The sequence below is a fragment of the Leucoraja erinacea genome, chromosome 1 (assembly GCF_028641065.1).
Source record: "Leucoraja erinacea ecotype New England chromosome 1, Leri_hhj_1, whole genome shotgun sequence".
Classification (NCBI taxonomy): Eukaryota; Metazoa; Chordata; class Chondrichthyes; order Rajiformes; family Rajidae; genus Leucoraja; species Leucoraja erinaceus.
The window spans coordinates 7,447,520-7,461,730 of record NC_073377.1 but is presented as its reverse complement, the minus strand read 5'-3'; the positions used below and the strand labels follow the sequence as shown (position 1 = coordinate 7,461,730).

Sequence of the window (14,211 nt, the reverse complement as noted above, 5' to 3'; positions counted from 1 at the left end):
TTTCTCCTCCGGTGTCGCACCATCAGGGATCCCATGCACTTGAACACCAAGGATCCTCTGTTCCTCAATACACACTGGGGCCCTACCATACATTGTGTATGTCCTACCATAATTAATCATAATAATACACGTCATAGGGATGTGGGAGGAAACCAGAGCATCCAGAGGAAATCCACGTGGTCACAGGCGGAATATACAAACTCCACACAGCGGAGCATCTTTAGTCAGGTTTGAACCCAGGTCTCTGGCGCTGTGAGGCAGCAGCTCTACTGCAGCACCATCGTGCCACCCCTTCACTTTTTTTCAGTAACCTCCCTACCACTGCGGTTCGATTCACAGGCCTGTAATTACCTGACCTGTCCTGTTGCCATTCCCGAACAAAGGTCCCACATTTACTGTCCTCAGTCAAGTATCTGTGGTGAGTGAAGATATAAAAATGTGTCAGGACATTAGCAATCTCCCCCATTGCCTCCCATAGATGCCTGGGATACATTTCATCAGGCCTGCAAATTTGCCCGTGTTTTAAGTTTGCCAAGACATCTAATACCATGTTGTCTTCTCACTGCTACCATCAGAAATGAGAAACAAAAGCATGAAGTCCCACACCACAAGGTTCAGAAACAGCTACTTTCCTTCAACTATCGGTTTCTTGAACCAATCTACACAATCCTAATCTTACATCGACAATGGAATGCCACGGCCCACCTTGCACTGCCATGAACTTGTTTTTTATTAATTATGTTTTTGTAATTATGTCTTTTGTTTTGCATTGACTCATTTCTTTTAGAAATGTTAGGTGTAATTTACATGTGAAGATGGCTAACCTGCCTCAACTCTTCTATTGCTGCCTCATATTCCATATCTTTCTAAAAGGTCTCACCTGTACTATAAATGGCCCCAATGATGCAGCTTCCAATGTCCTCTGGAATAGAGAATTTTAGTGTGTTTGTTTGAGTCAATGTGCCTGTCATGCTATTGCAAGCAAGACAGTTTAATTTAGTTTAGTTTTGTTTTATTATAGTCACATGCACCGAGATACAGTGAAAAGCTTTTTTGTTTGCCCGCTAACCAGTTAGCGAAAAGACTATATATGATTACAATCAAGCCTTCCATAGTGTACATATACAGGATAAGGGGATAACGTTTAGTGCCCGTTAAAGTCCAATAAAAGATAGTCCAAGGGTCTCCAATGAGGTAGATGGTAGGTCAGGACCAAAGATCCTATAGCGGAGCAAGATAGACCACTCCTGCTAAATGCAATGGGCTGACGTGTAGTACGCAACGGAACGGAACGTGGGCCTTTTTTTCATCCATTTCCGTAACCCGACCCGACCCGACATGACTCGCAGTGTAATCAACGTTGCGGGGGAACAGTTTGTGTTAATAAATTTAAATTCTGAAAATGAGGAGAAGATTTCTTTACCAAATAACTTTTATTTTTACGAGGATGTTTCCGTAACCGGCTTCCGTCTCCGCACTAGTATCTTTGCTCCGCTACGGGATCTTTGGTGCGGAGACACAAACCGGAAATGGGGCCTAAAATTACCCATGAACCTGCCCATGACCGTACTACGTCTTTTTCGTCGAGTGATCTATCTTGCTCGCTATAGGATCTTTGGTCAGGACCGCTCTCTAGTTGGTAATAAGGATGGTTCAGTTGCCTGATAACTGGTGGGAAGAAAGTACACAAAATTGCTGGAGAAACTCAGCGGGTGCAGCAGCATCTATGGAGCGAAGAAAATAGGCGACGTTTCGGGCCAAAACCCTTCCAGCATCTATGGAGCGAAGAAAATAGGCGACGTTTCGGGCCGAAACCCTTCTTCAGACTGATGGGGCCCCCCCATCAGTCTGAAGAAGGGTTTCGGCCCGAAACGTCGCCTATTTTCTTCGCTCCATAGATGCTGCTGCACCCGCTGAGTTTCTCCAGCAATTTTGTGTACCTTCAATCTTCCAGCATCTGCAGTTCCTTCTTGAACACGACTGGTGGGAATAAACTGTCGCTGTTTCTGGAGGTGTGAGATTTCACACTTCTGTACTTCCCAGATGGGAGAGGGGAGAAGAAGAAGAAGAAGAAGGGAGACGAGGGAGTGACAGCGGTGAGATTGGTTCTTGATTATGCTGATGCTCTTGCTAAGGTAACTTGAAGTGTCGATGGATTCAATGGTAGGGAGCTTGGTTTGAGTAAATGTCTGCAATTTCTTGCGGCCTTGGATGGTGCTGTTCCCAAACCAAGCTGTGATACATTCCGATAAAATACTTCCTACAGCACATCTGTTGGTGAGAGTTGTGGAGGATATGCCGAAATTCCTAAGCCTTCTAACCAAGTAGAGGCGTTGGTGTGCTTTGTTGTCCACTGCTTTGATATGCCTGGTCCAGGACATGTTACAGGTGATATTTACTCCTAAGAACTTGGAGCTTTTAACCATCTATACTTCGGCAGCATTTATGTATACCAGAGGATGTGTACTGCTTGACTTCCTGAAGTCAATCAATCTCCTTTGTCTTGCTGACATTGTCTTGGCACCAGTTTACGAGGTTCTTAGTCTCCTTCCTGTTCCCAGTCTCATCATTATTTGATTTCCGGCCCACTACGGCGTGGTCGTCTGCATATTTGTTAATTGAGTTGGCTTTGTCTTTGGCTGCTGCACAGTCATGTGTGTACAAGGAATAAAGAAGGGAGCTGAGGATGCATCCTTGTGGGGCACCAGTGTTGAGGATTGTCGTGGAGGATGATTTGTCACCTCTCCTCCCTGATTGTGCATATAACAATAAACTTGACTTGACGAGGCATGTCAGCCTAGATGTTGAGATGTTTCCACTTCTAGGAAACACTTGAATGAAGGGGTTTAGATACAAGATAATCGTATTGTATTGTATTGTATTCAAATTTATTGTCATTGTCTCAATTTGAGACAACAAAATGAATTTCCCTTACAGGCAGTATCATAAAAAAAATATAATTAAAAAATAAATAAATAATAAATAAATAATAGAGCATATTAAAATTAAAATTGAATTTAAAAAAAAGCACAAACACAGAAAGTCCACGACACAACATAACATAAATGGCACCAAGGTGAGGATGGCACCATAGTCCAGCCAGCCTCCCCTCCGTTCTTCCCAGATGTTCATCCGTGGTCTGGGCCTTCCGAGGTGGCTATTTAACACCTTCAGGTGGCTATTTAACACCTTCAGGTGGCTATTTAACACCTTCAGGTCGCTATTTAACACTGAGGTGGGCCTGAATTTCTTCTCACCGAGGGTGGTCATTTGTTGATATTCTCTATTCCTGAGGGTTGTGGAAGCTGCATCATTGGAGCAAATTACATGTAGTTGGTGCATTTTTGAAAGATAAGGAATATGGGGAACAGGAACAGAAGAGGAGCTGTGACAGGTTAGTCATTTTCATATTGAAGGGTGAGGCAGCCATGAGGAGTCGTGTCACCTACTCCTGCATCAATGTTCTTGTGTTCTCCCTGCTGGCAAACATGGGAGATTTACAGTTCACCCCTGGCCTCCACACGGAAGTCCAACATGAGACCATCAATCAGCAAATTGCCTCTGTGGAATTCTCTGGAATTTGTCACGCCCACTATGGGCACAGATTCCTATCTTCACACCAGAGACACCTGCACTGTGTGATCCCGTACTACAATCACGCGAAGAATAGATCTGACAGCTGAGAGATGGGCATCTGAGGTGCTGGGGACCATCAGTGGCCCAGTTGTGCGCTGTTGATCTATTGATATGCATCAACATCATCAGTATCCTCCTGGGCAGCAACGGTTTTATGAATAGGAAAGGTTTAGAGGGATATAACCATATAACAATAACAGCACGGTAACAGACCATCTCGACCCATCAAGTCCGTGCCGAACACTTTTTTTTTTCTCCCCCGTCCCATCTACCTGCGCTCAGACCATAACCCTCTATTCCTTTCCCGTCCATATACTATCCAATTTATTTTTAAATGATAAAATCGAACCTGCCTCCACCACTTCCTCTGGAAGCTCATTCCACACAGCTACCACTCTCTGAGTAAAGAAGCTCCCCCCTAATGTTACCCCTAAACTTTTGTCCCTTAATTCTCATCATGTTCTCTTGTTTGTATCTTCCCTACTCTCAATGGGAAAAGCTTATCCACATCAACTCTGTCTATCCCTCTCATCATTTTAAAGACCTCTATCAGGTCCCCCCTTAACCTCCTGCGCTCCAAAGAATAAAGACCTAACTTATTCATCCTTTCTCTGTAACTTAGTTGTTGAAACCATGGGCCAAGCTTGGGCAGGTGGGAATGTTGCAGATGGGCCAGCTTGGTCAGCATGGCAAGTTGGGTCAAAGTGCCTGTTTCTGTGCTGGATAACTCTACGACAAGGACTCCTGGTCTGGCCTATCCTCCCCTGCACCATTAGTATCATGCCGGGCGATTAAGAGAAGTGCAGAATGGCAGGCCCTGAGCAGCATCAGGCAGAGCTAGAAACCTGAAAGGTGCCAATGAGTTGAAGCTACAAGCGAACCAGCTAAAACTGCAGGCAATCAACAGAGCCAAGTGATCTCACAACCAACAGAAAACTCTGCAGCCTCCCACATCTAATCATGAATGATTGATGACAATGAAGCAGCTCCAAGGGTATAAAGGGTAAAGCATTTAGAACGGAGATGAGGAAACACTTTTTCACACAGAGAGTTGTGTCTGTGGAATTCTCTGCCTCAGATGGCGGTGGAGGCCGGTTCTCTGGATACTTTCAAGAGCGAGCTAGATAGGGCTCTTAAAGATAGCAGAGTCAGGGGATATGGGGAGAAGGTAGAAACGGGGTATGTGGATGATCAGCCATGATCACATTGAATGGCGGTGCTGGCTCGAAGGGCCGAATGGCCTACTCCTGCACCTATTGTCCATTGTCTATAAGAGTATCCTCATTCTCAGTGATGACAGAGGCAATCATGAGAGTGCTGAAGCCAAGACTGAAATATTGACAAGCCAGAAGTAGGGAATAGATGACCCATCATGGCTCCACACAGTGACCCCATCATCGCAAAGGCCAATTCAATTCACTCTACAGCAAAGGCTTTGGGATAAGAGAACATTTTAAATATAATGAGCGTTTGGCAGCACTGGGCTGACATTTGCTGGAGTTTAGAAGTATGAGGGGGGACCTCATAGAAACATACAGAATAATGAAAGGCTTGGATAGAGTGGATGTGGAGAGGATGTTTCCACTCGTGGGTGAGTCTAGAATAGAGATCACAGCCTCAGAATTAAAGAACGTTCTTTTAGAAAAGAGATGAGGAGGAATTGTTTTAGTCAGAGGGTGGTGAATCTGTGGAATTCTTTGCCACAGAAGGCTGTGGAGGCAAAGTCAGTGGGTATATTTAAGGCAGAGATAGATAGAATCTTGATTAGTATGTGTGTCAGAGGTTATGGGGAGAAGACAAGAGAATGGGGTTAGGAGGGAGAGATAGATCAGCCATGATTGAAAGGTGGAGTAGAAATGATGAACTGAATGGCCTAATTCTACTCCTAACACTTATGATCTTATGTACACAAAAATGCTGGAGAAACTCAGCAGGTGCAGCAGCATCTATGGAGCGAAGTAAATAGGCGACGTTTCGGGCCGAAACCCTTCTTCAGACATCTTATGACCATTCTAGTTGCACTATTGAGGCCTGCACTCCAGCTATCCCAGTCGATACAACACTGGCATATCCGTCAGTGTAGGTTATTTCCAAGGTATTTCTTGTTCACATAAAGGAGGACAAATCCTCTCTGGTTGATTACTGGTCAAACACCAACAAAGTGATGGAAGGTGTCATCAGGACACAGTGGCATGGTGGTGCAGTGCTAGATAGAGTTGCTGCCTTACAGCGCCAGAGACCCGGGTTCAATCCTGACTATGGGTGTTATCTGTATGTTCTCCCCGTAACCGCGTGGGTTTTCTCCAGGTCCTCCAATTTCCAACAACATCCAAAGACGTACAGGTTTGTAAGTTAATTGGCTTTGGTAAATTGTCCCCAGTGTGTAGGATAGTGTAGAGGGATGATAGTGTAAAGGGATCGCTGGTTGATGCGGACTTGTGGGCCGAATGGCCTGTTTCCGCGCTGTATGTCTAAAGTAAACTAAACTAAACTCAAAGAATGACATCAAGCAGCACTTTACTCACCAATAACCTCTCAGATTCAAAGTTTCGATTTATGGAGTCATACAGCATGAAAACAGGCCCTTCGGCCCAACTTGCCCCTGCCGACCAACATGCCCCAACTAAATTAGTGCCGCCGCCTGTATTTGACCTATATCTCTCTAAACCTACCCTATCCATGTTTCTTAAATGTTGTGATAGCACCTATATCAACTACCTCCTGCAGTAGCTTATTCCATACACTCACCACCCTTTGTGTATAAACGTCACCTCTCAGGCTCACATTAAATCTTCCCCCCCCCCCTCACCTTAAACCTGTGACCTGGTTCTTGATTCACCCTGTCTCCGTGCATTTGCCCGATCTATTCCTCATGATTTTGTACACCTCTATAAAACTCTCCTGTGCTCCAAGATATAAAGTCCTGGCCTGCTCAACTTCTCCCTGTAGCTCATTCCCTCGGGTTCTGGCAACGTCCTGGTAAATCGCCTCTGAACCCTTTCAAGCTTGACGCCAATTTTCCTATGAAATGGTTCCCAAAACTGAATACAATACTCCAAATGTGGCCTGACCAACGTTGTATACACCTGTAACAAGACCCCTCAACTTCCAAACTCAGTACATTCCTCTGCTCCACAAAACTTTCGCCAAGAGCTCTCAGCTCCAGTCGCCATCATAGCCTTGGCCCACCCATGGACCAAGAAGCAGTACTCGAGAGGTGAGGTGAGAGGCTGAGTATTGAAGTCTCATTTGACTGAGTATGGCATCAAATCATCATCGGCGGTCACTCGAAACGAATATGACGGTCCTCTCCTCCCCACAGGGTCGTCTACTTGTGGGTCTGCAGATGTCTGTAGAGGCCGATCCGCAATCCACACACCTTGGTGCAACGTGGGTGGGCAGTGGAGATTGGCGGTGGTTGGTAGTTGTCAAGCCCCCTTCTCATTCTCCTTACAGTGCTGTAAAACATGGTCATAAAGAGAATACTCTGATGGTTGGAGCCAGTCTTGCACAGGGGAATATAGTTGAGGTTGTCAGAGATAAATCTTCCAAGCTTCAAGGACGTCACGGCACGAGCTCCTCGGCTGCTCATCAAAGACCATCCGCCCATGTTAAAGTCAGAGCTGGAGATGTTCATTAATGATTTCCAAATGTTCAATTCCATTCACAATTGCTCAGCAAATAAAGTAGTCTGTGCCTGCATGCAACAAGTAGCAATGTTACAACATTTTGAGATTTAAAAAATCAAGACTGCAATTTATCCCATCAGATAAAGCATTAAAAAAAGTTTAATTTGATACCTAATTCACTTTCATATCTTCAATATTAAAAAACGTATGGCCATTTTCACACTCGGAAATTAGCATCTTGTTCCCTATTGCTTTTCCATTGACTTAACGCAAAAGCTGTGATCGAGGACAGTCAAAAGCCCATAACTTTCTTAAACATTAAGAGAACTGAATGAGATTTTCAGTTATTATAGATTGAAGCATTCTGAAACAAATATGAAACATCTTACTTGGATGACCTGAAATTAAAGCATATAATTAGTTAGTTACCCAATTGTAGATAATTACAACATTGACCGTTGTGACAGAAATAGTAATAAACACCCAGACTGCCTTGAAAATTCAAAAATGTGATATTCTCAAGATCAGAACTTTAATATTATTATATTATATACTGTAAGTCCGTGACAGGTAGGTAAATAAGTTACAATTTCTAGCAATAGACCAAATATGTATGGAGAAGATCAGTTGCTAGCTGGTACATTGGCATATCATAATCAGTAGTATCATCATACTCCTCAGATTGTAACCAATAAGCAAATCTGTACACCTTGTTTTTCCTCAACTTTTCAACTTTGGCATTGTAAACTACAGGTTTTTGCTCTTCAAACCCAACATTACATGCCTTTCTGTCCACTACTTTCCCATTAAGAATGTCCTGTAGATCATCACATTTGAAGTAGTCCAAATTTGGATATTCTCTGCGAATGCTGTCTAAATCAGTCTCTTTTGCTGGGCATTTCAATTGACAATTTTGCATTTCTTCTTTGGAGACATCTGTTTAAAATGTAAAGGAAAAAAAACCACATAACACCATTAACAGAAACAAGTTATTAACAGACACAAACTACTTCCCTCCGGCAGACGTTACAAGGCCTTCTACGCGCAAACCTCCAGACTCAGGAGCAGCTTCATTCCCAGAGCTATAGCGGCTCTGAACCAGCCATGCTGAGTGCCCCCCACCCCCATGGACTGTCCCTCAGATGGTCACGTCGCACAGACACATCTGCACTTTATTCTGTTTTGACTGTTTGACTGTTTTAATGTTCTTTTTACAAACCATGTTCTCGAGATATCTAAATCTAAATTTTATTAGTTATTTAAGTTATGACATCGGATGGAAGCGGCATACCAAATCTCGTTGCATTCATGTGCAATGACAATAAAAGATATATTATATTATATATATTATATATGTTATTTGCAGTTTTAGAAAAAAGGTAGAAATGATAAAGTTAAACGCTAAAACAAATAGTAAATATCCAACAAAAAATTAATATTCATCAGTTTCATCAAATCAATTAAATTCATCTAAATTCAATTACTAGATCTAATCATCTATCCATTTCTTAAGAATAGGCTAATTTTTTTAAATAGCCTAAGTAAACAAATAACAAATCAATCTCATTCACACAAGAATTCACAATATAACATGATTTTTAAATCTCACTGTCACGAACTTATATGCCAAATGGAAGAAATTTAATGTTTAATTCCCATAAATTAATCTAGAAACATCCACACTCAGTATAATCAAAATTATTATTTTTTGCACAATACATGTGACTAAAACAGTTGTGGATATTTAGTATAAAAATATTGATTATGGATAGACAATTACACAAAATCTAGACGATTTATAACATGATTGTCCAAAAAAAAAGAGAATTTTAATTATCTTGTGAGTGGGTGTTTCTGGAATGCGATTGATTGGAACGTTGCCATTGCGGTGAATTTTAACCCCATATCGGCAGGCAAAGACATGGCCCATTCGTTTGGGGACTAAATAACATAACAATTGCGTCGTAAAATTAGACTAAAGCCACCCCAAGAAGCAAGATTACATGTGAAATAAACAACTTACCCTTTGTTTTGTCCTGATATTGCGATCCGTCACGTTGAAGGCGTTGAGGGCATTTGAAGTCGCTTTTTACAGCTATTAAATTGTCCAGCAATTAAAAAAAGAAAACGGGAACGGAAGTCCGATCGATTTTTCTTCATCGACTAGCAGCCCGAGGAAATCCCTCTCCGACAAGCGATACAAACCTGCATTTTAAACCCGCCCCCCCCCCAAAGGCACCATAGTCGCACACACAGCCAGTGGCAGATCTGCTGCGCCGCTGAAGGTAGGTTTTGTAACATCGCTACAAGACATAGACAACATTAAAAGATCAGCTGAAGAAACAAATAACCGCAGATGCTATTTAATATGCAAAAGGTTACAAAGTCCTGGAGCAACTCAGCGGGTCAGGCAGCATCTCTGGAGAATAAGGAGAGGGGATGTTTCAGGTCGGGACCCTTCTTCAGACAAGCCTGGAAAGCTGCAGCAAGTATGAATTTCATTGCTCCGGTTCATATCCGGTGCAAATGACAAATAAATACTGTTGAACCTTGATGGGTGACACAAAAATGCCAGACTGATTACTTCACACCACCTACTCTGGAGGTATGACCTGAGTCTAAGACCACCAATATTGAGTGGTCAATTTTGAACAGAAATTCAGTTGGAGATAAAAATAAATATAAGTAAAGTGATTGCAAGCAAAGGTCAGAGGATGCACATAGTGTGATACTGTGTGGAAACAGGCCCTTTGATGCAACTTGCCCACACCAGCCAACATGTCCCAACTACACTAGTCCCACCTGCCCGCATTTGGCCCATATCTCTAAACCTTTTTTTTTTTTTCAATGAATATTTTTATTAGAAGCAATGTACAGTAGTATAAACCATCTATTACATAATACATTTCGTGTACAACTTCGTGTTTTAAATTTAATAATAGAGAAGTAACAGAAGCAAGAAAAAGAGGGAAAGAGAAAGTTAAGTAAAGTGGTGATATTGATAGTCGTGAAAGAATAGAGAGAAAGAACCCATAAAGATATAAAGAGAGAGAAAAAAAGAGAGAGATAACAAAAAAAATTAAAATAAGAGAAAAAAAAAGGGAAAAGGGATATACCTGCTTCATATCTTTCCACACCCCTCACCCAGTTCTGAAACAGCTAATTTCCAGGGTTATGTTGCACCATATACTTGTAATGTAGATAAAAGGAGACCAAATCTTTAAGAATTGGTCTGATTTACCTGCTAGGACGAATCTCATATCTTCGAGATGTAACGTTTCAGACATGTTTGTGATCCACATTTTAAGCGTTGAGGTGGGTGCATTTTTCCAGAATTTGAGTATAGGTTTTTTTTACCGTTATCAAGCCATAGTTAAGGAGACAATTTTGGAACAAAGTTAGCTCCGAGCAGGCTTCCATTGTTCCAAAAATAATAAATTCTGTGTTGGGGTCCAATTTTATTTTAAATAATTTTGTGAAGATTTCAAAAATTTCTTTCCAAAATGTATGGAGTTTTATGTAGGAGACAAAGGAGTGTGCTATAGTTGCATCTTGAGATACGCATTTATCACAGATGGGAGAAACATTTGGTAAAAAATTCATTCAGTTTAGTTTTCGAGTAATATAGTCCATGTAAAATTTTAAATTGTATTAAGTTATGACTTACATTAATCGAGCATTTGTGTACATATAGCAAATATTTATCCCATATGTCTTTCGAAATTTTTATAGATAGTTCTTGTTCCCACTCTCTTCTAATTGCATCTGACGATGGTATTTCTATATTTAGAATGATATTATACAAGTATGTCATATCTCTAAACCTGTCCTGTGCATGTATATGCAATATATTGCAGAGAATGATTCACCTTCTGATATCCTCAGGCCATTCAATGATCTACAAGACACATGACAGAGTATGTTGATACCCTTCACTTGCCTGGATGGCAACAGCTCTAATGACACTCACACTTAACACCACCCATCCATTGACCCAAAGTCTGATGAAAGGCCCTGACCCAAAATGTCACCAAAGCAGTTGCTCCATAGATGCTGCCTGGCCCGCTGAGTTCCTCCAGCACTTTGTGTTTTAAACAATGTTCCAGCATCTGCAGTTTCTTGTTTATTCACCTATAAACCAGATTGTTTTTTACAACATGGTCATATACTAACGATATACATGATACTAACTTTTTAGTTTTACAATATTAAATTATGTGAATTTAAATTACTTTGGTGGTGAGATTTGTTGTACTTATCCCAAGGACATTAGTCCAAGTCTTCTGGTGACCTGATCACGAGGGTAGCAGCCACTCACCCATTACATGTGCTATTGACGTATGTGGTCATTTATTAACACTATTATGTTTTGCATCTTTTTGAGGCTGTTATATTTGACTTTACCAGTGATGTCCCGTGATAAGTCTTTGGGAATATTATTGCTGTTGCATTCATAAAAATAATAAATCTAACATTTTTTTTCAAAGGTTTAAAAACAAAGCACGATGACATTCGTGGGTGAGAAGTTATATAAGTACGTGAAGGTGGAGATGGAAAGTTTTCTCCGGATAAATGTAACAGAATTGATACCACATCTGCACTGCCTCACACAGATGGACCAGGTCAGTACACTTCTATCATTACAGAAAGTTGCATTTATAACATGAATAATATTTCCCAGTTATTTAGGAAGTGCATGAAGTATACTGGCTTAACTTTGCACTAAATGTTATTCCCCTATCATGTATCGACACACCACAATGGCTCGATTGTAATCATGTATTGTCTTTCTGCTGGCTGGTTAGCGCGCAACAAAAAAAAATGTCACTGTACCTTGGTACACGTGACAATAAACTAAACGGACCTGAACTTTGTATATTTGCTAGTTGCAGTGAAAGTCTTCAATGAGGAACTTGAGTTTATATAGCAGCTATTGGAGATGTGGATTTGACATTTGTTGCCCATGCCTAACAAACTCTGACAGACTCAACTCCAATTCTAGAAGAGTGTTAAGTCTTGAGCACTGTTATCGGTCTGGACTCATTTATAGACCAGCAGATTGGAAACAATAGGCATCAATTAATCAGATGGCAATTACAAAAGACTAGTAGTTTCATAGGCATTGTTTGTAAAGCAGGTCACGGAGATATATACAGCAAGGGAACAGTTCTTTCGGCTCAACCTGTTCAGACTGACCAAGGTGCCCCATCAATGTTCATCCCATTTCCCTCCCTCCAAACATTTCTTATCCATGTACCTGTCCAAATGTATTTTAAATGTTGTTATGGTACCTGCCTCAAATAATTACTCCGACAGTCTTTGCAGGTGAGGCAGAGGTTCACTTGCACCTCCTCCAACCTCATCGACTGTATCCACTGTTCCAGGTGTGGACTATATATCGGCGAGACCAGTTTAGTTTAGAGATGCAGCGTGGAAACAGGCCCTTCGATCCACCGTGTCCGCACCGACCAGTGATCCCCGCACACCAAGCGCAGGCTCGACGATCGTTTCGCTGAACACGTCCGCACAGTGCGCCTAGGTGTACACGACTAGATATTAAACATATTAACTACTCCCTCCCATTCCCATACTGACTTTTCTGTCCTGGGCCTCCTCCATTGTCAGAATGAGGCCCAACACAAATTGGAGGAACAGCACCTCATATTTTGCTTGGGCAACTTACAACCCAGCAGTATTAATTTTGATTTTACTAACTTCACGTAACCCTTGCTTTCCCTCTCTCTCTGTCCCTCTCCCACCCTAGTTCTCTGACTCGTTTCACTGTCCTTCTGATTGATTTTACTGATTGTTTGCCTCTTTGTCACCTTCCCCTCAACTAACAATGAACCAGAGATAGACACAAAATGCTGGAGTAACTCAGCGGGACATGCAGCATCTCTGGAGAGAAGGAATGGGTGATGTTCCGGCTCGAGACCCTTCTCCATTCTATATTTCCTTATCATCGTCTACTTTGATCTGTTGTTTTCATACTTTACCCTTCCACGTCTCTAGACTTCCTCTCCCCTGACTGTCGGTCTGAAGAAGGGTCTCGATCCGAAACATCACCCATCCCTTCTCTCCAGAGGTGCAGCCTGTCCCGCAGAGTCACTGCAGCATTTTGTGTCTATCTTCATGGGAAAAAAAACAATTCTGTTCCTTTCCCTGAGAAAGGTATTTACACAAAAATGCTCTTCTTCATAAGTTCTAGGAGCAAAATTAGGCCATTTGGCCCATCAAGTCTACTCCACCTTTCAATCATTGCTGATCTATCTATCTTTTCCCCTCAACCTCATTCTTCTGCCTTCTCCCCATAACCTCTGACACCCGTACTAATAAAGAATCCATCAAACTCTGCCATATAAATCCCAAAGATAGAAACATAGAAACATAGAAATTAGGTGCAGGAGTAGGCCATTCGGCCCTTCGAGCCTGCACCGCCATTCAATATGACCATGGCTGATCATCCAACTCAGTATCCCGTACCTGCCTTCTCTCCATACCCCCTGATCCCCTTAGCCACAAGGGACACATCTAACTCCCTCTTAAATATAGCCAATGAACTGGCCTCGACTACCCTCTGCGGCAGAGAGTTCCAGAGACTCACCACTCTCTGTGTGAAAAAAGTTCTTCTCATCTCGGTTTTAAAGGATTTCCCCCTTATCCTTAAGCTGTGACCCCTTGTCCTGGGACTTCCCTAACATCGGGAACAATCTTCCTGCATCTAGCCTGTCCAACCCCTTAAGAATTTTGTAAGTTTCTATAAGATCCCCTCTCAATCTCCTAAATTCTAGAGAGTATAAACCAAGTCTATCCAGTCTTTCTTCATAAGACAGTCCTGACATCCCAGGAATCAGTCTGGTGAACCGTCTCTGCACTCCCTCTATGGCAATAATGTCCTTCCTCAGATTTGGAGACTAAAACTGTACGCAATACTCCAGGTGTGGTC

The 14,211-nt window shown here is 42.0% G+C and overlaps 2 protein-coding genes across 3 annotated transcripts in view; one reads left to right on the top strand and one right to left on the bottom strand.

The window, feature by feature from the left end:
- mavs (mitochondrial antiviral signaling protein) overlaps positions 1-14,211 on the top strand; it is a 35,084-nt gene that overhangs the window by 3,131 nt on the left and 17,742 nt on the right. For both annotated transcript variants that reach the window (XM_055645892.1, XM_055645979.1), the window contains one exon: positions 11,753-11,887. In XM_055645892.1, the coding sequence (XP_055501867.1) occupies positions 11,771-11,887 (117 nt within the window). In that variant the 5' untranslated portion in view covers positions 11,753-11,770. The remainder of the gene's footprint in view (positions 1-11,752; positions 11,888-14,211) is intronic.
- LOC129703520 (receptor-type tyrosine-protein phosphatase alpha-like) overlaps positions 1-14,211 on the bottom strand; it is a 240,343-nt gene that overhangs the window by 216,750 nt on the left and 9,382 nt on the right. The gene's annotated exons all lie outside the window — the stretch shown is intronic.